This window comes from Oculina patagonica, chromosome 10 (assembly GCF_052425735.1).
Source record: "Oculina patagonica isolate OP01 chromosome 10, crgOcupat, whole genome shotgun sequence".
NCBI lineage: Eukaryota > Metazoa > Cnidaria > Anthozoa > Scleractinia > Oculinidae > Oculina > Oculina patagonica.
The window spans coordinates 14185310-14212320 of record NC_135767.1 but is presented as its reverse complement, the minus strand read 5'-3'; the positions used below and the strand labels follow the sequence as shown (position 1 = coordinate 14212320).

Here is a 27011-nt window from a genome sequence, read left to right as displayed (position 1 = left end):
GCGATAAATTTCTTGTCAGAAAATTGCGAAAATTTGTTTCTCAGGGAAAAGTCTTCTTTGGGTGAATGTAACAGCAATGTTAAGAAATTAGAGCAACAATGATGTCTCTTTAGGGGATTTATTTTTCCTGGAAACACACAGACACAATAAAAACGCGATTCTGGCTTTCAATTTTAATGACATTTTCAAAGAATACTTGCTGGCCCAAATCTATGTGGACTCACGTCTGGGCTTAGACGTTTATATTTATATATTTGAAAGGAAAACCAAACTAAGCATTAAGTATTAAAGAAACGTAAGTACATTATAGCAGAGAAACACAAATTTGTTCACCACTGCAATGACTTTAACGGTAGCCAACCTGATTCATCGCTCGTTTATTTCGTTAATATAAAAACATTACGCGCTCATTCAGCAAGCGAAAGGAATTTTTATTTACACGATTTTTTTTTCACAATTATTTAATTTTCGCCCATTAACTGAGCGCGGAAGAGTCGGAATATTATCAAGTTTGCGTGCTTTATAATTGCAATTTTCACCAAATTGGCTACGTTTTATTTTGTCACACAGGGGATTCATAAAGACTGACAAAGAATTGACTAAAAAAAAACCCCCCAAAAAAAAAAATTTTTTAAAATATCCTTTTTTAGCGAAAAGTTGCCGGAAATCCATTTAAAAAAAAAACGGCGATTCACTAGAGTTCGGTCGTAGCTTGACCGCAATTTGAAACAAGTCGTAAAAATTCTTGATAGATACTTATCGATGCATTTTCACTCAAACAAGAACTGGGAGTATAAACCAAACACGTCCCTTTTGAAAGTTTAACGAAGCTAGATTTTCAATTCTTTGCCCTTCTTCGCTCCGCTGCTTGAAAAGAGAAAAAATATATATAATAGATAGCTCTTTAAATTGATTAAATTTGATGACAGTTAAAATTTGTTTCTTATAATAATACTACATCTTTTACTTTATACATAGATACAATTTGGGAAATTTCTGTTTAACTTTTTGGCAATAAATTACAAGCCGTTCATAACATAAACGATAAATCTTAACAACGAACAATGTACTCTCCTTCCCAGCCGTCACGCAACCTTCTGTAAGCGTTGCGTGACAGCCCATGTAACGGCTGCGGAGAAAACTACGAACAACGTTGAAGAAAGTTAAATAAATCTTTAGATAAGTTGTTCGTTTTCTCATAACTGCAACAAATAGGCATTTTAATATAACAGTTAAATGAAGAACAGAACGGTTGTAAACCAATTTTTACCCTCCCCCCCCCCCTCTCTCTTCCTCACGCCTACCCCGTAAAATACTCTTGAACTTTATACAGTTGTTTCATGGGCAATGAACTTTAGTGTTATCTGGCCCATTTTAGTAGCTTTACTACCAAACAGAGTTTCGCCCGAGAGCCTAGAGAATCCATAACTACTTCCATACAAGGCTAGGCGGATAATTTAGTTAAATTGGTATTTAAAACATTGCAGAAGGCCAAATTCTAAGAACAGAACTTTATAATATCCGCACACGACAATCTTATCCCATGCCAAGGAGAAAGTAGAAAACAACCAATCATAACGTTGGAAAGTTACTGCATTCCTCCGTGCTTCGCGAAGCCTTTTCCCGCCACTAACGGTTGCATCTGTAACAGCTTTAGTTGTTTTCCCGCCATATTGTGGCGCGTCCGTCACATTTCCCGCCATTGCAAACCACGTGTCTGCTGCCCTTTACAAATTAAGAATTTCCCGCCAAAACCAAGGCATAGGATAAAATAGCCGATTATGCACTCGTAACTTATTCTTTCAGTGTACACTAAATGTCAAGTCGCTTGTGGATTTTTTTTTCAAAAAAAAAAAAAAAAAAAAAAAAAAAAAAAAAGCGCTTGTGGAATATTTGTCTACCAAAAAGACAAATTAAAACAAACTATTAGAAAACCTTCAAGCCTCATAGAGGTCAATACTTAAATTCTGCGAAATAATATTTGCCTTTAAAATGACCATATATGTGTTATTACGTCACTTCTCACACCGTGGTCACGTGGATAGGACCGAAGGGGGACCCGTCGGGGTTTCGTTGAGTCAGATATTCTCGTACGGTTGTAAAATCATCAAATTGTTTTCTGTTCATTTTTCTGTGACTCATCTCCACGATGATATCCCGGCGTCCTTTGCCACTCTCCGAGCCGCTGCCCGTGTGCGGGCTCTCGGATTCTTTTATCTGTTGAAGTTTTTGGATTTTCTTTCGACGAGCCTCACGCACTCTTTCTAAATGTCGTCTCCGGTCCTCTCTCGGCCAATACCGGCCTTGGTAAATGGTTTGCGTGTCGTCATCGGTTGTCATGCCTTTGCGTTCGTCTGTAATTTTTTGCGCCCGGTCGCGCAGAAGTTTATTTCTCGCCTGCCTCGCCGCTGTTGCGGGCCTTTTGCGAACGAAAATTTGGCTACCGTCTTTTGACATTCGAACTTTCCATTCAATGTTCTGTTGAGATCCGTTAATGGATTGGTTATCATTAAGATTTGATTTCTTTTTGCTTCGATGATCGTGATAGTCTCCCCTTCCACCAAAGCAATCTGATTCGCCGATCATGTTTATGTGCTGAGAAGAGTCCTTGTTCACGGCTCTTATGTAAGACGCACGAATTGTCCTGCTTACGTTGCCTAGTTTACTATTGCGCTTTTGATCGGAGTGTCGGCTGCGATCTCGTTCGCCGCGAGATTCGTCACCGTAGTTGTCTCTGTGTGAATCTCTGTTCTTTTTCCTGTCCTTACTCCTTTCTTTGTCTTTTCTGGGTGGCGATCCGCCATTGCAACTTTTAGTTGGGGATCCATTGTTATGGCGACGTGAACGACTGTTTTCCGGTGAGCGCTCCTTGTTATTGTCCCTAGATTTCCCAGAGCTGTTTTCACCCGACCGTATGGGAGAAAACGCCCTATCCTCTTTCTCGCGCGAAGAAGTACTGCTCATTCGTTCACGTGTGCTCAAATCATCCTTTGCATAGCGTTTCTCGCCATTTTCCTGCGAGTTTTTACGCGAGTTTTGCGTCGGTAGAGCTTCCTCTCCGAGGTCTGGCTCGGAGCTTTCGTCGTTTTTCGTGCTCTCGTCGGTTCTTCCGACTCCGCTGTCCTTTTCACATTTGTCGCCGTTTGTTTTCTCACTGTTCAACGTATCATTTCCATCTTCGTCCTCTTCTTTGATGACGTCAATTCTGAAGCTGCTTAGTTCTGCGTCGATTGGATCCACGAAGCCCCAGTCTTGACTTCCTTCACTCCCCAAAAGAGTAGCTCGTACCTAGAAGAGAAGCGAAGAGGTTAAAAATGGCTCTTAATTAACCCAACTAGCTTTGGCCTAGGGGTCAAGAACCATGGGGGTAAGAGTTTACTACCCCCTTTAAACTTTACATGTAAGGGATATCTTCGACTTTCATACCCATGCCAACTGTTTTTCCTTTTTGAACCAACCACTCTGTTTCTTTTACAACGTAAACTTATTTAGCCCTGGGGTAAGGACGAAGCGGGTAGGGGACTACCGGAACTACCCCTTTAAGACTGCTAGGGGTGTCTACCTTCCATTCCCATGCGAAGTACTCTCTGTTTCTCAGACAAAGTAACCGAGCTTAGTCCTGGGGTATGGGTTAAGCGGGTAGGGGGAAACCCCATCGAGACTTAGGGGGATCTCCGTTTGAATTCCAGTACAACACACTACCCATTTTGTAACAAATACTCTCTGTTTTCAAACAAGCCCTGGGGTAACAGCAACGGTGTGGGGAGTAACCCTTAACAGAATTTAACCTGAATCTCTATTTAGATTTCCAGGCAAATGAGCAAAAATTCCGATTGCTTTGCACACGGCTTGTCGCCATTTCTAAGCTGTGTCGTTGGCACTGATATATAGATGTATGCAAACTCTTACAAGACATCAGATATGTTACATGAGAAGTCTTAACTTTGAAATAGCCGAAAATGTCGCCACTAAAGTAGTGTGAGCGGAAATGCATAAAGGCTGTAAAACACATCACTTCTAAAAATCAAAAGTTGAAAAAAAGATAAAGAACTGCTAATACATTACTAAATTCCCCCCAATTATTAGAAGAACAAATGCCTCGAAACCTGTTACGAACATAAGCGCATCCCCTTCCGACAAAGGAGTGAAGGATTACGTTATTGGATTAAACACTTAAAACTGGGGAAATTTCCAAAGCAGAACGGAAAAGATAGTTACGAAAGAAATCGACACTTTTGGATCGTTCAGTGTCCGTCACTAGTTTAATGACAGTTTAATGAGATGTGTGATTCTCAAACGGTCCATGAAGTTAACGATGTACATGGCAGTATCCAAAACAGGTCAAAATATGTCTTTAAAAATTTTTCGTGATTGTTTTTGGAAATTCTAACTTCTAATCGACCGATGTCCAGCTAGGAGCTAATTCTGTTTAATTCTTAAAACGGAAATTTCTGTCAATTATTTCTTTTGCTATTTTCGCATTAAATTTGCCGGTGAATTTTAATGAGATTGTTGTTGTGAAATTTCCTTTTCGATGCCGCACTGGAGATCTAGTTAAGTTTGGTTCCAGTAAGAGGATTATGTTTCTATTTTCTGGTTCACTAACGTTTAAAGAATAAAAGCGTTGATTGATTGCCAAGGTAGTTGATTTAACACGGATTTGCGGTGATTTTAGGATACTTAACCTGCGGTTTACCAATAAAACGACTTTAAAACGAGCAAGCTTAAAATTTAGTAGCTGTTTTTTTTACCAAAAAAAGACAGCAAACAGACACAAGATAATCTTTTCAGTTATGTTCTCTGCAACACACCGCACGAAAATTTGGGTAAATTTCCCGAGACATTTAAACAAAGTGAAATGGATTATTTCGTAAAGAACGAAAGTTATGCACCGAGCTAAGGCAAGAACCGTGAGAAAAACTTAGGTAAATAAAAAAGTGTAATACAAATAAACAATCAAACAAATAGTGTCTACATTAATGTCGTCTTTTTCCAAGCTTTGTTTGCGCACCTGTGTGTGCTAGGTGATCTTCCAGACAGGATTATAGGCCGGAAATAACCTGCTTTTCCTGATCCCTAATCCAGTTAAAAAAAAATTACTTCGACCCACCATGTTCAAAGACTCCAAGAAAGAAAACTACTTTCGAATTCCTTGTTTAATATTGTAATATTGCCTCGTGTTTTGTCTTAGTTGTCGCATGATAAACTAAAACAAAACTTGCAGTTGTAAAACGTGGATATTTTATCCGTGTTATCTATGGAGGTATTTTAAGTGGAGATCTATACATGCAAATGGAAGCTCTTATCCTCACACTAGGCCCTAAGATTTCGCATACTAGAACACAATTAGGGATTTGTAAGTTGAGCTCACTTTACTTAGCGATTTACAATTAAAGGTGTAATCCTGTTTTAGAATGCGTCAACCCAGAATATTCAATGGGAACGGAATCCAATTAGCTCAAGTGCGAGGTCGACAGATTTTACACTCTGAAAGAACTCTAAAAAACATTGCACTTTTCAGAAGACAAAGCATTAAAGTTTCGTGATAAAAATAAAGCAGAATTGATAATTGCAGCAGAAATCTTCCAACGCCCTTTTATCATTCGAGGCATGCAATCCATTCCGCGACATAAAACGATTTTTCACGTCTCAAACAAAAACAATAAAATTCTTTGGTATTTAAAGCAATTTCGGATCTAAATCTCCTTGATTTAATATCGCTTCTATTGATAAGGCATGCGATTTTGCTTTAAAGTATACAAATAAACACGCAATGGCCCATAATTGCGTGACCTGAAGCAATTAAGAGATTCGGAAGCCCTTTGAATGCAGTCGCTGTCATCCATCTTTTCGATGAAGATTACAAACATTCCATAGTCTTAGCGATGGATTAAATGGCAATTGTAATAAACCACCAAGGCGTTAATATACAAAAGATACGTCTAGTCTTGCGTCTCTTGCTTGAAAAGATTTAAGCTGGTAACACTTCTTAGCACTTTTCAATGCCTTATATGAGGCAAGTAAAGACACGAGTCAAGTTCGTGGAATAATTTCGCGGGCTTTCCATCGAGCGCAAGTATTTACGTGTTATTTTCAGGGCTTTTCTACAGAACAATCAGAAATAAACTGCTTGCCGATATCACTCACTGGAACCTGTAGATTTACATTTAGATCACACGCCCGCTGATGGCTGATGTAACTAAAGACCTTTACGAAAAGGCGCCGAGTTTTCTAAGCATACAAAAGTTCTTAATCTCATTTAAATTGCTACAAGGATTTGAAATAAAAAGGTTACTTGTATTGGCTTCGCGTTTTAGCTGCTGAAACGTTGACAACTAACCATAAACTGTGAGATATTTTTGTAACAAGAAGCAACAAATTGACGAAGCTAAAAATAATCTGACATTGAAATGGCTGGCAGAATTATGACTACACCGTTTTGCACTTTTTCATGTTTTCAGTTTTAATTCAGAAGCTTCGTGCTAATTAGTTTTTAAGTGCAGGGTTCCGAATTCCAGCGCTCTTGTACCTATCCCCCTGTATAAATAAACTTTATCTTATCTGTGGTTTACGCCAGCACAAAAACACCGATCTTTTAAGTTCACAATCCTTTTTTATCAGCTTGAAAATATCCTGAGTGCAGAAGGAAATTGAATATGTCTGCACGCTGCTACACTAAAAAAAAAAACATTTTAATCTGCTACTCTTTGTATGTATTCTTTATTCTTGTAATCTTTCTCTCTTGTACGCCTTCCAATGCTAACCTGCATTTTGTTTTAGTGATGCTATAAGGATTTTGACACACCCTTTCTATATTAGTAAATTCAGAGAAAGCCTAAGGCGCAGCGGGTTTTTTCAGGCCCTTAGCGATATCGTTCCTTTCTTTGATCAGTATATCACTGAAGCAAATGCGAGCTCAGTGAATTTAGATAGCTCATACAAGCCGAGTAGCAATTAATTCTGCCAAAACTGTGTATACCCCCGAAGAAAATCTTTGATTACTTTAAGATTTCTACTCTCGAAAGAATTGCCTTCGATCTTCCTATACATGTAAATCAAGGTGCAGTGAATGTCGACTCAGGGTAAAAGATTTAGAAAGTTTCTAGCCCTGCATAGCACATAAAAGCTCTATTGTACATACCTCTTGAGCTGGTCTTGCTACAAGAAACTTGATCGTGGAGGTCGATTCGAACACCAGTGGCTCAATATCACTTAGATGAGTGACTGGGACATCGTTGATCTGTGAACAGAAGCGAACAACGCACTGACATTAGTCTAGGCATTGAAGTGAAGACTCTTGTGTTAAATGAACATCTTAACCCAAGGACCTACCAGAAACGCTTTTATTGATTTCTAAGAGTTGATTTCGCACACTTCACTCGTAAATTGCATTTTTTTGCTTGCAAGTCTGGGATCACCCTTTATTGAAACTGTTTTCAAACGAGAAATAAAATTAAATTTACGCCCTACAGATGAAACTTGCATCTTCGCTGTTTCCCACATAGTTTATTTTTGACAATGAATGTGGAACGAGCGTGGTAGAATTCGTGAACACGCGTCCACCTAACGCGCGTGCCGTGTGCGGGCAACGCGCGCGTTCCACCTGCACGGTCGTGAGGTCGTCACGCAATGGTTCTCGTCGCACTGGGGAGCAGCGTTGCGTGACAACCTTAGTAGAAGCGTTCCGTGACCAACAAAATAACGGCTGCGAAGGAGACTAGTCGCCTTTTTGCCTTGTAAATTGGTGATCCATTTTTGGTTAAATAATAAAAATGTTTAAACCTGGTTTTCAGGCCATCAGTTGCTGCCATTAGTAATTGCACACCGTTTTTGACACGGTACAAAATTGATACAAAAGAACAATAATTGTTGAGTCCTACCTTCAAGACTGTGTCACAGAGAGTCAGCCGCCCATCAAGATAAGCTACAGAACCAGGCTCAATCTGCAAAAGAATAACACAATAAGTTACCCTTTGTTGGTCACTTCTCAAGTCTATCAAAAACAGGTACCTTTATTTCAGTCGCAATGTCGTTTCCAAGAAATATAAGATCTCGCGAAAGATGTTGCTAAGCAACGAATGCTGCAAAATTACACAGTGCACCCTTAACGACTTTTTTCCACGCCATCTTTCGGGTACTCTAACGCGGCGGACTTTCCCAGAATTGACTATTTCTCGACTCCTTCCTCACTCAGACTTAGTATCCATACTTTTAATCTTGTCAAAAGCAAGACATTTAAATTGGAAAAGACATCAAAAATACTTATGTAGGGTAGACAGGGTAATCAAAACATAGTAAGGGAAAAACGTTCCTTCAATACCTTCCTGTGTGGTTGGCTTACTTTATGACTTGTTAGTTGCATATGTTAAACAACGTTGCATTCTTTGTCTTTTTCGTAGGAGTTTCTACACAAGCTGCCTTTTCGTGGAGCGGAAAGAACATTTCAAAACAAAAGGAATGCAGGTTTACCTTAAATGGTAGGTGTTTTTATTAACATCTAAACTTTGGCTCCAACTTCGCTCATGAAGCCTTAACGCACAGGAAAAAGGGTATCCATCTTAACGACTCGGAAAACTGTCAACTGCTGAGTAGTACGCATACCACTATACTAAATTTAACAAATCTTTGTCTACGAACTCCTCCGAAAATTCGAAGAAGAATTACCGAATCTTTCCGTGCAGAAGAAAAAGCGTACATGCTCCAAACGCTCTCAAGCGCAAAAAGGTTCGTCCATCACGTTACTTAACGAAGTATACTGCCCGGCGACAGCCATATGTTAATTCAATTCCTAGAGATGTGAAAACGACCTTTACCCGAGAGTGATAACAAGAGAGACGCTTATAACACGGAAGGAAATGACCCTTTTTTTAACATGCATGTTTTATCAGCTTTGCCTAACAAGATCTCGCTATGGGTGGCGAAATTTATCTTTACTAGCAGTGTTTAACGAGATCTGGGTGACTGTATGCGAGATTATTTAAGCTGGCTAACAAGATCACAGTGAGACTCGTGACTAAGAAGATCGTGCTGGCTGGCTAAACAAGATCATGGAAGCTTGTAGCAAGAAAAGCTGAATCCGGAGACCCGTTGGAGCCGTTGAAATAATACGAACATTCATCAGGGCTTAATCTTTTCACTACCATAGTCCAACGTTGAGTCAATTAATAAGATCCTAAATGTTAAATCTGCGGATAAAGCCCTAGTATATGACCATTCAAATAAGAGCTATTGAGCTGTACTTTCATGTGGTTCTGTTTATTATGCTGTACAAGGTGATTCTAACTTTGAAGTCTTTGAATGAATGTAGCTCTAGTGAATGACCATTCAAATGAAAGCTGTAGGGCAGTACTTTCATGTGGTGCTGTTTGTTATGCTGTACAAGGTGCTCTTACTTTTAAATCTCTGGATAGAACCCTAGTGTGTAACGTTTAAGTATATGGTCGAAAGCCTTGTGTGTGGCAATTCAAATAAAAGCTATTGAGCACCACTTCTACGTAAGTGGTAATTTTATTAGGCTGCTTAAAGGTACTACAAAGCAGCGCAGTCTACCGATATTAGAACCGCAACTTACTACACAGAAATGAATGGAATAGGCCTATTGTATCGAAAATTGCGACTTGACTTCCGATCACACAAGGCTCGCATACCTCACACTTACCACTAACACGTTAGCTAGTCCTCGAAAGGGCAAGTGACTTTTAAAAGGTCATGTCAAAATTGACTAATCTTACTTGACTTCGCACACCTAACACCTCACCTAGTGGTCCAAGATTAAACGTTTCGCCTACCTCACACACGTAGACTGTGGATTCATCTTCCTCCGCACAACAGAATGTTAATCCTAGATCACTATTTGCTATCCAGAGAGTTATTTCCTGAAAAACGTAAAAAAATATATCATCGATTTAGGGAGTTTTCTCTGCTGTTGAAAAATCAGATGAATACCCAGTTTTGTACTGGGGTTGAGGAGATACGAGAACCTTGTGTCCTGGATTGCAAAAACACTGATCGGGAATATTTGGGAGGAAATAGCCGACGAAGTATGGCTGAGTTCACCGTTGCTTAAAGCGATAGTGTACATCATCTCCATAGCAAAGCACGAACCTTTTGCTAGACTCGACTTCCAGGGTAAAGGTTACGTCCGTGCCTATCCATGGAATCCGAGGGATGGTTCATCGATGTCGCCCCCGGGGGTTTGTAGGGTGTCCCTCGCATTTTGCCTGGTTGCGCTAGCAATTCGCCAGTACCCCTGGGCGGGGGGGGGGGGGGGGGGGGGTTAATTATTTTTTTTTGTGGTGGAGGGGGGGGAGTGGTGGGGGTTCTTCCTTTTTTTTTTTTGAAAAAAAAAAATCCCTTCTTCCCAAAAAAGGACGAATAAAGGGGGAACCAAAAAAAAAACCAAAAAAGGGAGAAAAAAAAAAAACCTAACGCTTTATGAACAGAAAAAGAGAAAAGCTCGCCTCATTTACCTGGGCAAAGAAAGATACTGTGAGGTCAAAGTGTCTGTCCAGGGACATTACTCGACTCTGGACATGACCTGGGCAAACGTGGACCTATGAATCACGTGCCCAACCTACTGACTCTCAGACCGGATCGAGGTAATGCGACCGCCTTCTTCCATAAACGGTCTTCCCACCTCAGGGCTCCTCCATAAGGAACGAACCCCAGGTACGGGAAAGTGGCCGAACTCAAGCCTAACCCACATGGCTTCAACTTCTACACTTGAATTTGTTTTATTGGACTGGGATCCCCTCGATAAAAATATTTTCGACCAACTTTACCGTTTAAAAGCAGTTACCCACCTCATATTCGTAGTCAAACTCAGGGTCGAAATAAATCTCATCGGAAACTGCTGTCACGTAAGGCTGTCCTAGTATGTTACAGTTCGAATTCTCGTCCACATCATGAACATAATTCACGTCTTTTACAATAAGCGTGACGCGAGGCAATGTACCTTGCTCACTTCCAACAATGTTCTCAGAGCTTGGTAAGCTCTCGCTTGTCGAACGCAAGTCCTCTACATCGTCCCTACAAAAGGCTTCAATTCGACGGTGAGAGCATTCCGAGCTGCTTGTTCCGTCGTCCAGGGACTTCTCGAAAGGTATCAGCAGGTCCTGCCTTGGGCTGTATCTGTCGTGGATTCCGCTATCGGTGTCCATGCTCTCCACGTCTGCAACAAGACAAAGGTCCGTCTGGGTGCCAGTTGACGTCAGACAAGGCACACAATCCACGATGGCGTCTGGGCACTTGCGCCTCACTAAAATATTCAGCGGTTCCGAAGCACTTTTAATGACTTCAACAGCTGTGGCGTGGCTGGCTTCCGATAGGTCGATTCCGTTCACCTGAAATGGACATCAGAAAGAAAAATAAGCGAAAATGATTTACGATTTCTAATATTCTGAAATTTCTATTAGAAGATGGCTCACGCCTGGCCGAAATCGTGGGACGTGTATGAATTCTTATTTGTTGTGATTCAAATGTTTATGAATTAAAATTGAACAGGTAACCGCATAACTTGGTTATCTCTAGCAATTTCATCAAGCGGTATTAACAGCCCTGTTTGTTTAGTAACTGACCCCTTTTTGTCACTAAAAGACCAGCCTCTCAATTTTCAGCATTTCTCAAACCGTTTCGCAACCAGTTTGTCATATAAAATGAAAGAAACAGTTTTTTATTAAGTAAAAATTTCCTTAAAGCCTTACTTACGAAGTTGTAACCGATACTGTTTTCTTACTAAAGAATCGAAGTTACAAGAGCTTTGTTATTCATTCCTTGGTGATACTCCAGATTTCAATTACGATAGGTGAACCTCCTCTCGCTTGTAAAATGCACTTTTATCATAAAAGGGATCACCGAAAACTGCCTTTTTAAAGAGCCTGAGGGGAATTCCTGCCCCCTGGCCTTTGAAACAGCCTTGTATTTGACGCAGTTTTAAAAGCTTGATTCCCTTATCGCTATCGAGATTACAAGTTTCCTGTCTGTGTGCAGCTATCCGCGTTGAGTGTAATAAGTTGGATCGAATCGCTTTCACACGCAATCCATACGCGTTAAAACAACATTGGCTATGATGGATTGTTACTGCAGCACGGAATGTTTTCATCCACGTCATTTAAAGCACATTAGAGTGTCCATCAGATGTCAAGGAAGTGACACTTGTGAACCACTCGCCCGTGATGGACAATTCGATACCAATACATGAAAACAATACCAGCAGCGGGATTTACGATTTGTCTAATGTGTCCTTCATTCCAGACACATTAAAATGTCCATCACTTGTCAAGTTACGACAGTCGTGGGACGTCGACTTATGATGGACAAGTCGATTGCCGTTACATGAAATCAGTACCTTAAATGCAAACATACCGACAAACAATGTGTTTTATTCACCAATTGGGAAACAAATTAAAAAGAATCATTTGTTGCCAAGTTATCGCAAATGTTCGCTAACTTCCTCCATATCAACCACATCCCCTAGCAAGATGGAAGTAATTACAAGTTACATCAAACTTTCTTGTTGATAGCACTCTTTGAAAATTAGATTTTCTGCACTCTCAGATAACAAATGTTAATGATTTGTTGAGGCGGTTGTGGGAGTTTTGGTGTAGTGGTGTAGACAATGGAAAATTTTCTTTAGTCGCGTCTGGCCAGAAGAATGAGAACATTGAGAAAAGTTCTGTCCAAGAAAGCAACCTTGTTGAAAGCGCTTGTGGGATTTTACGAAGTCAAAAACCTAGCTTGGACATATCAAAGTATTTTCCAACTCTTTAATCCTAATATTTAGCGCGGACTGAAGCGATAATTTGCGAATTTTGGTGCCATTCGCAGAACACGTTAAATGGTCAACTGCTCATTGCATAGAAAGAAAATATCAACGAGACTTCGTTAATTATGTTCATTACTCAAAAACCACATCCTGAATGAGCCATGCTTTCCCACGGAGAACTCAAAATTCAAACAGATGCTTTGGAAAGCTCTCCCTGATGAAACAAAAACATGTCTCGTTAATGAGGGATTTCTGTTTCTCGATTACGTTTTGTTTCAATATTGGTTTTTCCAGCTGCATTTAAAGAATAAACTACATTGTATTCCTAAGGTTTTACTGCTTAGCGGGTTACGTTGGGTTTTACTTGTAAAAGCATCGACATTTTCGTGTTTTGATCTATTGAAGGAGATAAAAGAAAACATTTTCCACATGTTGTTCGTATCAGAACAGATAGCCCGCCCATTGACAATGGTTTTTTAAAATGAAAAGAATGTAAAACCGATAAACCCTCGAGTCAGCGGATGGGAAACTTTCACAAGAAGAAAATATTAAAAGAGTTACCTTGAAAATTTTCTTTTTAAACGCTTTTCACAGAAAACCGCTAAAAACAACTCGAACGTTTAAATAAAAACCTTTGCTTTTTCTAACCACGAAGGTACGCAGGCTAGCTCAGTTGTTTTTGTTTAAACTAAAGAAATATCATAATCTGTATGTTTACATAAAAATGTACGAAGCTTAAGGTAGCCAAATTGTATACAACGGTCGAATGCCATGGAAACCCGCGCCGGTTAAGCTTAGCGTTTTCAGTATAGCCCCTCTGGCTGAAAGGTATTCAGTTATCTTCAAATACTCTTTTTGTCTCTTTTAATCGACTATGTTGCAGCCAATATTTTCACTGATAACCTAAATAACCTTTTAAAATTGCACGGGAATCGAGGAAATTTTAGGAAATCTGTCAAAACCGATCCGAGGAGGTTCACAAATTGAAGTGGTACATAGAGAAATGTGAGCTTTTCCGTATAATAACAAGATAGAGCATGTGAAACAGTGAATCTTGTAGATATTTATCAACACTTTAAAGTGCATTATGAAAAATATATATGCATGGCCGTTTTTTTTCGCAGAATGCTAAAATATTAATTGAACGGATTCGGTGCAAAAACAAGACAGTTACTTTTTTCTAAATTCTGGGTTGCAAGTGCGAAATATGCCAAAATTTTAATGATTACGATTTAGTTTGGATTTAAACTCACTTACCAGAACCGAACAGACCAATATTCTGTTTATTACCGCACCTACTAGAATCTTCACCGAATATCCTGACGATGCAAATTAGGCTTTCACGGCCGTTCCGTGACATTCGAAATTTTATTTTGAAAAGGATATTTCCTCATTGACCACTAACGAGAGAGCAAAAGCGGATAGAGCCTACTTTATGTCAATATTTTGTCTTCTAATTTCGAAAATTAGGATCTCTCGCTAATGCACGCTTCCTACGCTAATTAATATTTTTGCATATGTGCAATACTAACAGTCCATTTTCTTGAAGATAAATAAATTTCATCGCATGAAAATTTTACATAGATATACGAAAAAATCTTCCAATTGTGCTAGAATTTTTCTATGGTTAAAATACAATCCGCACGAACCGAAAAATCAGTCTTGTTTCCTTTTTTGTTATACATGTTTCAAATGTTTATCATAAAGGTAGCAAAATGACATGAACATTCGATGATGCTAATAAATTTCGTTCGTAGTTCGTGTCTCTATATTAAATGTTGAAAAAGTCGAATTAATTTTACGCTAAAGAAAAAAGAGTTTACAACATAGCAATTTTACACGCCCTAAATATCCAACACAAAATAATATTTGCCACAAGCACGAAGCACATTTAAATGAGGCGAGAAAACCATTTGCCACGAAGAAGGTGTCATTAAGGTAATAACACAAAGAGCAAACGAGTTCGTGTCTAAATTTATCTTTTACTGGCTTCGAAACACAAAAATTAACAGTTTTTTTTTGTTAATTTTGATTCATAATAAATCATTTAACGTTATTTTCGTTAAGATATTTTTCATTTCATTGCTGCAGAAAGTACAAATAAAATAGCGAACGAGAGAAGGCAAAAAAGTTTCGTTTTATTTCAGTTCATTAACGTATTTACGGAGACATACACCTGCTTTTCGACGCCATAAATAATGCAAAATGTCTCTGTTGTCCTTTCCTTAAAATCCAATTTAGCACACTTAGCTGAAAATTTAACAACTTTTACCTTTTAAATCCATAACTGGCGGAATAAATTTTGAATCAAAAATGACCACCGAATTGACACGCGACCCTTAGTTGCTTGTTAACGAATTGCTCCATCGTAAAATTAACAGGTTTTTTGACAATTCCTAATCGCTCGTCTGCCGAGTCACTTTAAGTAATTTACTGTCAGTGAATGAATCATTCACTCGCAAACACATGTATACATCTTTAAGTGTCGCCGTTTTGTATTGCTTCGTCAGACAGCGATTTTCGACCATAATCATTTAATGACGACCGGTTTTTTTTCATCGCGCCAAAATTACAGCGAAAGTGCAAACCATTGTAAATTAAAAGGTTTTAGTTTATTCTCCTTTGGTTTCTATAACAAGTGCGACTGTTGTTAAATTGTAGCAATAAAAATGTACATTTCACTGTGAAGCATTTTGAAGCGCTTTTTTGCCTATATAAAATTTGTAGTTGATTTGACTTCATTTTCTCATTATTAATAGGTGACCTCGGGTAGTGTTTTTCGCCAAACTTCTCCATGATGTTAGGTTGTTTATTTATCTTTTCGATTCGACTTTATCCTGTACAGTCTAACTATTTTTACCACATACATGTGAACTTATCAAAATCTTCTTTGTCCGTTAAATCACATCAGAATTCAATCATCTTACAGTTTCCTTTGTTTTGTGCGAAGACCACGTAATATTTAGATAAGTCACCTTTTTCGCGAACAGCAGGAAATTTCAAATTACTCCCAGTATGAAAAACATGTTTCCTAAAATTTCTCAAAAGCAAAGATTATACAACTGCTATCGTGCCGAGAAAAAAACATCGCAACGTAATTTATTATCCTTCAATTTTTTATTTCTGAAATAGTGCAATAAATTCTCTTTTAGCCGACAGCTTTAAATCTGCAATCCGTGTGCTTGGGAGTAATAAAGATTATACTAAATACAACAAGTTGAATTTTTCAAGCGAAGTCAAATATCTTTCATAAACGCACCGCTAAGTTTTCGCCGACTTTAATCTTCACACGAAATCGCACAATAAACTATAAACAAATCCTGCCGATATTTTTTCGCACAAAGCAAGTAACAACAATTCATTTGATAAACTTAAAGGATTAACGGTATTATAGTTTGGAAACAGTGGAAGCTCATAAAAAATTCACAACTAGATTCAAAATGTTACCAACACAAAAACGATATTCAAATTTTCGCTCGAAACCCTTAAAGACACTTGTCGATATGAATGGACGATAAATCTTCTTCTGACGGAATATCTTTGATGACTTTTGATAATTGTTTTGAAGTAAGATCCGAGGAAATGGGTTTTCTAGAACTCACGCTGTTTCAATATATCCAAAAGGTGCAAAATGACCGAAAATCATGAATTAAACAAAAAGGAGCCTGCGCTTCGACTTGGCTAGACTTGGTGAGGCCAAAACTTCGGCGTCCAAAAAGCTCTTTTAACGCGAAAGCAATATATCTTGATAAGTTATAAACAGAGCACTTTGTAGCATTAAACGGGTTCTTTGATCGTTGTAGTATATATTGATGGTCTTTGTATTGATGTTGAGAATTAAAACCGGCGATATACCGCATAAAGTAAATTTCAAAACGTCCTTTAAAGGTCAACGATAGCGAAGGATTGTTATATGTGCCAAGTAACGCTATACATATAGCACAAAATATTTACGCTGTATGTTTCTGTAATGCCTATCATAACAAGAGAAGGGCTATGCAGCCCTACAGGAAGTCTTTTCAATAGCAGAGGCGAGCGATGAAAGATCTTCGAAGTTCGATATTTCACCGCAAGATATGATATGACAGCATTGAAATTCACAAAGTCGATCTGTTGGACTTTTATTGCGCGAAAGTTGAAACTTTTTCGGACAATGAAACATGCGATTATTGCTTTTTTATAGGTTTCATTCACTGGGAGAATTGTTTCGTTGAAAATAGCGATAGGAAATGTCTGTGAATTTCAAGCTTGTTATAGAAGTTGGATGTTTAGGATTCCAACGCGGGCAAACTACTGATTTCTCTACGAGATTTCGTGAAATTTAAGAAAGTGCACTCATGTGTTTTTGAGAGAGAACAGACGTTCTTTCGAGATGAAAGGTATGGGGGAAATATTAAGCGCTGCTAGCATCGTGTTTAAGTGCTTATGTCCTTCAAAGCTATGAAATTAATCCATTACAGTCCTTTTTTGACCTTAACGCAGGAAAGTTCACAATCTAAAGGATTTTCTGCGCGTCGGATCCGTGAACTAACGGGCTAGCCCACGTTCGTACCTTGAAGGCAGTTTTCTAATACAACAGCGGAAAAACACCGGTAGAAATGAATTAAAGATCAGCTCTTGTATTTTTGCCACAAACTGGAGTCTCGCCTTTGGCTGCAAAGCAGTTTATCATCTATTGTTATCGATCCTCGACTAATATCTGGCAAAGCCAAAATATACTTTTTTATATTGTTCGCCTGACAGATCAATTTCCGATAAACGCCTTTTGTCAAGCGCAGCGAGAACCCAAACTATACCCACACAATACGTTCTTGGTTTTGTGTAATTCATTTGGGCTGAGCAGGTGGCCCGAAAAACACACAGAACCAAATTGGAATCTGTGCTTTTCTTATCGCAGCCAGAACTCGCGATTGCTCGATTCTCGCGTGACGGGCTCTGACTTCCAGCTGAGCTCTCGAGATTGACAGTTCACATGAGGTCTCCATAGCGAAGACATCTTGTGCTCCAACTGTGGTAAACGCACTTTGCCAGACAAATGAAACTATAATTCAACAGCGAGAACGCGTGAATTATACATAAACCACGCGGAGAGGCTCTTTTAAAATACAAACGCAAAACAACCAGTGAAAAATAAACAAAAACTCGCTCAAAAGAAAGGATTTCGAGTTTTCAATTCAATTCGCAACGGGGATGTGATCTTTGCAAGCAATTAAAATGTCGTGAGTTCTAGTTTTGCCTTCGGGACTGAAGACCTAAGCCGGGAAATCCAGTTCGTTTAAGATAACATGCAATGAATAAAGGCAAAGTTAAAAGCCAAATTTGTTTACAAGGGGTAATAAAGCTAGTAAGAGTAGCTGTCCTTCCACAACGGAAGCATATGGTTAGTTAGTTAGTTCATTAATCCGAAGTTGACAATCGGAAATCTACAAACACCCTGAGCCAAATTACCATCAATTCTCAGTCAATAAAACCCTTAGAAAGAGCTCGGCCGTAATGTTTAGACGCACAAAAGAACAACAGATCACTGTAGTGGATTTGAAAAGCAGGTTAACGAGACAAAAGCAGACTTAATATTTCGCGGTTCAGGGACACGAGCAGCTTTGATATCAAAAATCAACACAGTGTCGTGTCATGGAATAGATAGGCGAAGGTGAACGCGAAGCACGCGCGCGCCGTTAAAGGAGGCGCGTTTCCGAAAAATTCCCCGTTCTTACCTTCAAGATTCTGTCTTGAACCTTCAAGCCGTCTTCCTTCGAAGCCGGACCGCCGTCTGCGACCTTGGAAACCACAATTCCACCACCAAGTGAATTGCTACTTCCGACCTGATAATGAAAATAAAGAGAAAGTCTAGTGTTCGTTTCTCATACTGAACAAAGAGCCGTGGTCGACAAGCAGGAATGTACGGTAACAGAATCCGACTTTTCCGCGTGTTGAAAACAATGCGTGTAGCGAACGCGCGCGGGGGTTGTAGAAAATTTCAAACAGACAAAAGTGCAGCTATTTATTTCACAACATCGGCATCCAGCCGTGTTTACGAGTACATTCTTTCAATGGCAACACAAAACAAAACAAAGAGCATTTCAATTGAAAAGGGGGCTTTCTTTAGGAGGTCTACCCATCACTCACTCGCCAGATCGCAAACGAAGTGCAAGATTCAACTGCGCTAAACGCGATAACTAAATTATGAGAGTTTGATAAGGTTTTAGTTAGGCGCTAATCTTTTTACGCATCTCACACCACATGCCTGGGCAAGGAGCGATGCGCGCCACGTAGATGCGACCGAATTGTAAAGAAAACACCACGGCAGACGAAAGAATATTTATAAGAACACGTAGATATGTACCAGAGAATTGCGCCTATGTCGCATACCGGACCAAACGTAAACTGGATTTGTTTGCGCAACGCGAACGAAATTCTCAAACATGTGACAATTTAAAGCATTACGCTTGTCTAGAATAAAGACGAATGTTCATTTTACCTCCGTGCCTCCCATAATATTGAACCCAAGAGAGCCACCATCCACGCGCGTTAGTGTCACTTCGACTTCAATTTCTTCGGCGGCCTGCAAGAGCAAAGCAAAGTCAACCGACTGGCATTTGTAATCTAAAGCACATAGAAAGCGCATAATATTCACCCGTTTCTGTTTACTTACAACTTAATAAAGTGTCGCTCACCGTGGCTAGAATAACATTCGGGTGTCGAGGTAATGGCCAAATTCGAGCGAAATATCTTTCACAGTTCATGGCGCAAAGCTATTGTCCGATTAAGCGCGATCCGCCAAGATTCGGGTCAAATCTCGACATTTTAGGAACGCGCGCGCGAGCCGCTCTCTAAAAACACGGCACAGAGAGGCGCCTGTTGTTGGCTTTCGCCATGCTTGGCCTAAGGGCTCCTGAGTGTATCCACACAGTTTCGATAACTCCAGCAGCGCTCACTAATTGATCAAAACGATCCGGGCATTGATCTGGTATAGTGACTGCAGTTCATAAACATACAAGCCATTCTGCGGTTTGTGTCCCAAATCAAACATATCACTGCGTACAGTGTGCGCTCAATTGGAAAATATAAACTAAACAGTGACCCGATTGAGCTAATTTTACGTACCTGGTCTGTGCGAACGTCGGCCTGTTTCTGACAAAACCCCACTTGCAAGCGGTATTCTTTTAATTGCCTTTCGAAATTAAGGACCTGAACTTGGTAGCTGTGGAGTTCATTCTCCAGATTTAAAATTCTGTCCTGATTTGCCTCTTCTCTCCGCGCAATTCTCTCACAGGCCAATTCTTTTTCCTGCTCCGCCCTTGTCAGTTTCATCTGAAGCGAAGCGACCTGTGTTTGAAGGGCCTTAATGCAGTCATGTGTGGACGAGTCTTGATAGAGCAACGGCAGTCCGCAACCTTTCTCGCAGACTACTACTCTCGCGAATTCGCGAGTTTCCGGGGAGTTCGCGTTGCGTTCCATAATTTTAGCTCCGGAAGTGTATTCCTTTGCGTAGCGGCATTTTAAAAGATGAGAGTGAATATTCTCCACTAGTAAAATGGCCGGGCAGCCTCGGCGAAAATTCTCGCAGCGAATGTTTTGCTTGGCGATAAGACTACTCAGTGGTAGTATCTTCTTCAGATCATCGACAGAAATCTGTTCGCAAGTGAGAGGACACGAACCGCTTTCGGCTGTCCATTGAACGATACACTGGGCACAGAATACGTGGCCACAAGGGGTTGCTAGGGGCTCTTCTAGAACGCCAAAACATATCCCGCATTTCAAATCGTCGTCCACTGGTTCTAAAAATCTGTCCACGTCAAAACCCATAGTCGTCCCACCGACCGTAAAAAGAAACAACAGAAATGCTTGATAACTCGATACGCTTGGCTCTTTTGAACTTTGCGACATAATAAATGGGCGGAGTCAGAAACGGGATCACGTCAGTGACAATAGCTGTCAAAGGGACTGGCGCGCGTTGATTGGTTCACGGCTCATTCAACATGTTCTTTTCCGGCGAACAGCGCCGCTTTCCGCATATGGCGCGAAATCAAAACACAGAATGCCACAACAGAAGGCACGCATAAACATGGCGATTCTGACGACTCCAGTCGACATTTTGGATTGAGAATCTTTGATTTCGCCTTCATTAAGTCACACTTTTATTCCCACGTGTTCCCCAGAGAGTTTTGAATCTTTAAACACCAGTTAGCTATTGTTATGTTGATTAGTTAGTGAGAATGAAAATTTTTTATCGTAGATGACAGCTTCGCAGACCGTCTCGAAAAGTACAAGGTAATATCGTTACTAAAAGGCACGCCGAAAAATGAAACAAATATTAAGGACACTAGAAGGCGAATTTCTTTAGAGGCATTGTTCCGTGAGCGATTATTCCAGGAGAGAGACTTTTGTAAAGAAAGTTTTAATTCTAATCCAGCTGCCTTGTTTTAATGGCCTATCAAGTGCTGAGGTTTTTTCGCCGTTCCAAAATATTGAGCATTAAATTTAGAGTTGACGTGTTTCAGAATCTATTAGCGCGCTCGCCGTTTCTTTTGAAGCTCGGGTCGTAACTCCGTGGAAGTGATAATTGCAAATAATGACGCTGTAAACCGCTGATCGGCCTAGCACGTACGCCATATAACAAGCTTGAAAATTCGCGCTTATAATCTCGTTTTAGCTAAGGAAAGCTTCACTGATTTGTATTCAATCGCAACGCAAAAACTGACCAAAAGATGGGATTAAAATAGACGTGCAGTGAAAAACATTATTTGGCAAGACAAAAGTCCTATTTAATGCGAAACATTTCTGAATGGATTAATTTTGCCTGTGTTTGGTTAATTCTAGCTAATAATCACCTCTCCAACTAGTTTAGATTCATAAAGAACTCGCCGACACAATTAGACCAGTTACCGATCTTTTCAACATTCGTTTAGTGGTCATTTCGGTGCCCCAAGTGATTATTTTAGTCTTCCGAAAGCAGCTGAGACCGGCTGCGTTGAGGCGGAGAAGTAGAAAGATACTTAGGTCCTTAGCTGGAAACTTTTCATGTACTAAAAATCACTTACGGCCCAGTTCTCTTAACACTTTTCTACGTTTTCGTGCTTAAATGTTTTAAACGCGGCATGCAGGCCATTTCGTTTGATGTTTAGAGGGGAACAATGATTTCTTTTAACCTTGGACAAAAGGGGACGATTGCTTAATCTCAGCATTTGTTTTGCCCAAACGCAACGTTTGAATAGCCCCAATTACCTTTTAAGCAAGTGAAAAGGTCGCAATCGCTTTTTCGCTTCGGGCGCAAGTCAGTATTGGTTCTTTCGGTAAATAAACAAGTGTCGTATTGAATGAGCAGGCGATAATTTATGCCTTGGCGGAAAATATCACTAAAGGCAGGCGATAGCTCGACTTTTATTGCTTTTCCTTTAATAAAACTCGTACAACAACCAAATCTGTCAAAGCTTCACAATTAACCTAAAAGAAATTACAAAATACAATCCATTATCTTCGTATGTTGACCAAAACTAATTTTCGGGGGCAAAAATAAATGTTTACTGATAGTTAAGCATCGACTTCCATTGGCAAATTTAGGCCACTTTGTGCTAATTAGCAATGCTTAGCCACTAGCAAGCACTTATTTTTTGCACTAGCATTTTCTCGTCGGGGATAATCTGCCAGATTTGAACAAGTCCACAATAGATAGGCTAGACTGAACTCACGCAAGCATTTCCGGAAATCAGGGTCTTGAATTTAGTCCTCTTTTGGCAGAGATCGTGTGGAATCTGCGCGATTTTTGGCATTTTCAACACGAAAATTAGCGTGCGCCACAACATTTTAAGGTTATAAACGCCTTAGCCTTAATGACAAAATCTTCTTGTTAAAAAATTGCAGACTAATATGCGACTATTTCACATGTTGTTAGCCTGATTTTTTCACAGATAAAAGCATTTCCCGCATTGGCGAGGAAATATTGTATGAGGAGAGTTTATTTAACTTAGGGGAAAAGTAATCCATTTAAAAAACCTTTCGGACATAGTTTGGTCTGAACGCTTCCTCAAATCATACCATACCGCCCCTACGCGAAAAACTTTTAGGAAGCCTATTTTAGGGAGTCACCGGAAAATCAAAACAAAACATGTCGGCAATGAAGTCTACGTTTGTCCTTGGCGTTTTTTAGAGTTTTGTTTCAACTGATGCAAAAGCATTAGCAACGAAAATTGTACTTGCTAAACTTGCCTTGAATTTATCACGCGATGGATTCGTGTTTGATTTCGAGATGGAGTTGACATTGTTTTGTTTGGAGGCGTGATATCTTCGCAGCTCAAAATAGTCTGTATACTGAAACCAGGCCATTGGCAATCTCCTTTACCAAAAGACGGCTTAAGATGAGGTAAATGGTGTTTTTAAAATGCGTCCAAAGAGAGGAGATTACGGTTCAGTTACAAAATGCACTTTAATGGTTTTCTTTTTCAGTGAAATGAATCTGTCACTGAGATTGGTGTTTTGTTTTGATTTATTAATTCACAAATAAAAATACGGAGAAATAAGATGCTAAATATCCAATTGCCCACATCCAATACGGGCTAACAGCGGCTCCTGTTTGGTATATTAAATTTCTTGTAGATCATAGCAAAAAATTGTTGTTTTCCAAACTAATTAGTCTAACCATCTAGTATTGCCTAATTGCACATCTGTGTAATTAAGCAACACTTCGTTCTCAACTCGGAAATTTCCCATGTCTTGAGACGGTATTAAGGTGGATTGAATACTGACGGAGAATGTATTGAGCCTGATGCTTATCTCTCGCTAATTCTACGTGTTTGTCCGCGCTTACAGGACCTATGCGCGTTCAGATTCGCACCCAAGCCTTTTTCCCTGACCTTTTTACCAAAAGGAAAACCCTTAAAATCCAATGGGCCATATTTTCATTTTGGCCTGTAAACGCGAGAAAAGCATACTGTGCGTAGAAATAGAAAAGAGGTCTGGCTTTGTAGGGGGGCTTGTGGGGCACTGATAGACGGGCTTTAAAATTTGAACTACTGATAAGGAACAAGGTGATGAGACCGTTTTTGGTGTCTTCCAGAACAGGTTCATGTAAACATTGATCGCTTCGGTAAGCCCGAAAAATAAACATAATAATAAACATTTCCTTTGCCCCGAGGATTTCAGGTAGCTTTTTATTTATTTTCTTTTGATTTTTTTTTCTTCTTCTTTTAGTAGAATGCTCGATCTTTTGTCAGACATGATCCTGTGAAATATTACTTAATGACGGAGAGATATGCACCTCAAATCGGCCCAAACCAGATTTTCGCTCTGTCTAGCAATTCCAAAAGCACCCCCTAGAGTTCGGGGGTAATTAATAAAGACTTCAAGACAAAAACTGTCGCTTTTAAACCTTTCTTATGAATTCAGTTCAATTCTTGGAGAGGCTAGACAACCTAACTATAACAATAATAAACTCTGCCGCTGGCAATTTCAAGGCGGTACTATCGCTGTTATCGGGACAATTTGCCTACCAAAATAAAGTATTTTAACTGAATAGCTTCCTCGCTCTGGGAGTCAAGGTTGCCATAGTGATTTTTCCGCGAAGGGAACCTTTTAGATATGCGATTAAAATTTTGACCGATCGATCGTTTTGCGGTTGCAAATTAAAAACAAGAAATTGGGTCAAATCCAACAATCTGCCTACCTCTATACAATTTCACTCAAATTTCCGGCGATTCAAAGAAAGGCCAATTCATACCATCATTTTTCGTTTTCCGTACATAAAACCAACCCACGTCCGACTGTCTTAAAGCATTCAGTTGCCCTTTTTTTAAAATGGAATAAATATTCGATTTTTAAATGATTTTCACAATGTTTTTAGGTTCAGGTGGTTTCGAGAATCCAGAATTGAAAGATCACAGGGACCGAGAAAAAAACAAAGGATTTATTGATTTATTAGCTTATCTTTCGATCAGTCCTTCTTCATCACTGGCTAATTTCCTGATTGCAAATCGACCATATTAAGCGACGAAGAAAACTTCTCTGATTTAAACAAAAATAATCATTTGCACTATGTTTGAACAACCTGCAAGGAATTTATCTTTTACATTAGCTGGAGGAACGATTAGCTAGTTTAGGGCCGTGTTAAGCGATGCGAACCGAAAGAGTGTTTGTTTAAGATCAAAACCACTTCTTTTAAGGAACGGAAATGAAATGTAAACAAACCGACATTTTGACAATGGGATCGGTCGGGAAACAACACACAGGCTTAACAAATAGAGGCTTAAAACTTTCCGAATAGAAACATTGTTCCGTATTTTCATTGTTGCCAGGCAGATGTAAGGTTCGATCGTTCCTTGGTGTTAATTGCCTCTTTTCGCGGGAATTAGCGAATTTACACTTCTTTAGTTAAAAAGTGAACCGACAGCGCGCCAAATTCTTGTTAAAGAAAACTGCGGCAAAGCCGAAATAATCTTCTTAATGGGAACTCGGATCGGTGGGCGTAGTTAGCGACACTTGCGAAAGATAAAAATTACCATACTAAAAGAAACTGTCAGCTTCATTGACTGAGGTAAACAGAAATGATGGGAAGCCATTTAAAAGCCTTAAAACTCTGAGAACCCAATTCAGTGCAAAAATATTTGCCTTCGAATTAAGGCTACGACGCTGCGTCATTTGAAAATGTTACAATATTTTTCTGTCGAGAACTGATAAGTACAAACTAATAGAACCTTTAACCTTCTCAAAGACGTGTAAACAACCTTGCCGAAGTCGGTTAACGAAAAAACAAAGCCCCCCAGGACAAAAGCTATCATCAAATACAGTTTGTACCTTGAAAATAAATTGCCTTACGGTGGACTTTTGGCGGGAAATCGAGCTTTTTCTAGAAGCAAAAATACCAAGGAATTATATTTTGAATTTTCGTTTTTGGAATATTTTCAAACCAGTTTCCTCCAATTTTGTCAAAACCGCATTGCACAAGCAGTAAAACTAATGAGTTCGGCAAACACTGCAAATGTAATTACCGATTTTATATTTGAAAGCACGCCGCCTTTTGTTCTTTGTTAGTAATTTTAATAAAACTAAGAAAACATAAGAAAATGCGTGGAAAAAAACACAGAAAAATACAGCTGATAAGCATTTTTTTATTCACACTTCCTATCAGCAAAAACTGTACAAGAAGCTATTTCTACTTTGGGAAACTGTTCTCAAGCTTAACACGCTTCACGACAAAATAAATAAGATGAACTAAAATTCTCGACTTGTCTACGTTCCTGCGTACAGCTTTGTTTTGATTTTAATTAATGTAAAAGTTCATTTAAAAATCGGCAACACTACATGGCAAGAAAAGAGCCGTCCGGATTTATTTTTTTAGTTGCCTGATAAGTCCTTAAATTAGAACTAAAATTGCGTCTACACAAGAGATTTTTGCCGATTCATATACTTAAGCTAAGCTACTAACAATAATTTCATTTTTTCCTAACTGTAACTACAGACCTAATAAATTATGTTCTATTTACGATGCAAAACTCCGAGATATTACATTAAAATTTCACAGTAAGAAAATATTGCGATTATCTCGGCCTTTTGATAAAAAATATTTTTTCCTCGTTTATCTAAAAGCTATACTCTAGCGGCTTCGAAAGAACTACTGCTAAAAATAGTTTAAAAAGGCTAAAAGCGTTGAGCTTATATACGTTACTATTACTGTACAAAGTCATCGGATTTTAAAAACCCGATGTTCAAAAGCAAAAAATATTTGCTGTTCACGAAAAAAAGTTATTATCTAACGCTTGAACGCGTTAAGTTATGAAATACATGTACATTTAAAGAGTAAACCAGGTATATTTTCGAGTTTAACTTCGATATTTTAAATACAAAACATACACTCGTGTCAGTTCGCCAGTGTTTCTCTGAGAAGAAGAGAAGAATTAAAAGAAAAGAAAGAAATCTCTTTCTTTGACTTTACTTGTCCTACAAGATGAGGCTTTGGTCGTTACATTCTGCAAAAAAAAAAAATTAAAAGGAATGTTGTTAGCTAAAAGGTTGCAGTATAAATTCTAAATTGGGACGCAGTAGAAAGTATGGTTCAAGGGAATGGTAATTTGGACATGCTCGAAGCGAAACGTTTTATTCGTTAATGCTCGTTTGAAACTTATCCCTTGCATTTAGCAAAATATTAGTTTAATATGAAGTTTTTCTCTTTTCAGAAACTTAAATCTAGACCCCGTTATTCATTCCTCTTCATTCAATCCTAAACTTCAAAAGGGTATTTCAAAGGCGGGTCCCAAAA

At 39.2% G+C, this 27011-nt stretch overlaps 3 protein-coding genes across 3 annotated transcripts in view; 1 reads left to right on the top strand and 2 right to left on the bottom strand.

Annotated features, from left to right (window-relative positions):
• LOC144628960 (uncharacterized) overlaps positions 1–27011 on the top strand; it is a 469155-nt gene that overhangs the window by 35094 nt on the left and 407050 nt on the right.
• Positions 1886–20614, bottom strand: LOC144628984 (E3 ubiquitin-protein ligase PDZRN3-like). The gene is made up of 8 exons (XM_078487121.1): positions 19868–20614; positions 19242–19325; positions 18478–18585; positions 10803–11342; positions 9789–9875; positions 7881–7943; positions 7142–7240; positions 1886–3288 (listed from the first exon to the last, which is right to left on the bottom strand). The coding sequence occupies exons 1-8, from the start codon at positions 20567–20569 to the stop codon at positions 2023–2025; spliced, it is 2949 nt and encodes a 982-aa protein (XP_078343247.1). The 5' UTR covers positions 20570–20614; the 3' UTR covers positions 1886–2022.
• LOC144628962 (cadherin EGF LAG seven-pass G-type receptor 1-like) overlaps positions 25844–27011 on the bottom strand; it is a 41500-nt gene continuing 40332 nt past the window's right edge. Inside the window, exon 39 of the mRNA XM_078487088.1 lies at positions 25844–26721. The gene's annotated coding sequence lies outside the window, so the exon portion shown is untranslated. The remainder of the gene's footprint in view (positions 26722–27011) is intronic.

Excerpts from the sequence above, each read along its gene's own strand:
- LOC144628984 (XM_078487121.1), bottom strand. The coding sequence starts at position 20,569 with ATGGGTTTTGACGTGGACAGATTTTTAGAACCAGTGGACGACGATTTG. Across the intron at positions 7,241-7,880 it reads TCTGTGACACAGTCTTGAAG|ATCAACGATGTCCCAGTCAC; the intron begins GTAGGACTCAAC and ends TTCTGTTCACAG. Across the intron at positions 3,289-7,141 it reads TAGCAAGACCAGCTCAAGAG|GTACGAGCTACTCTTTTGGG; the intron begins GTATGTACAATA and ends CTTCTCTTCTAG.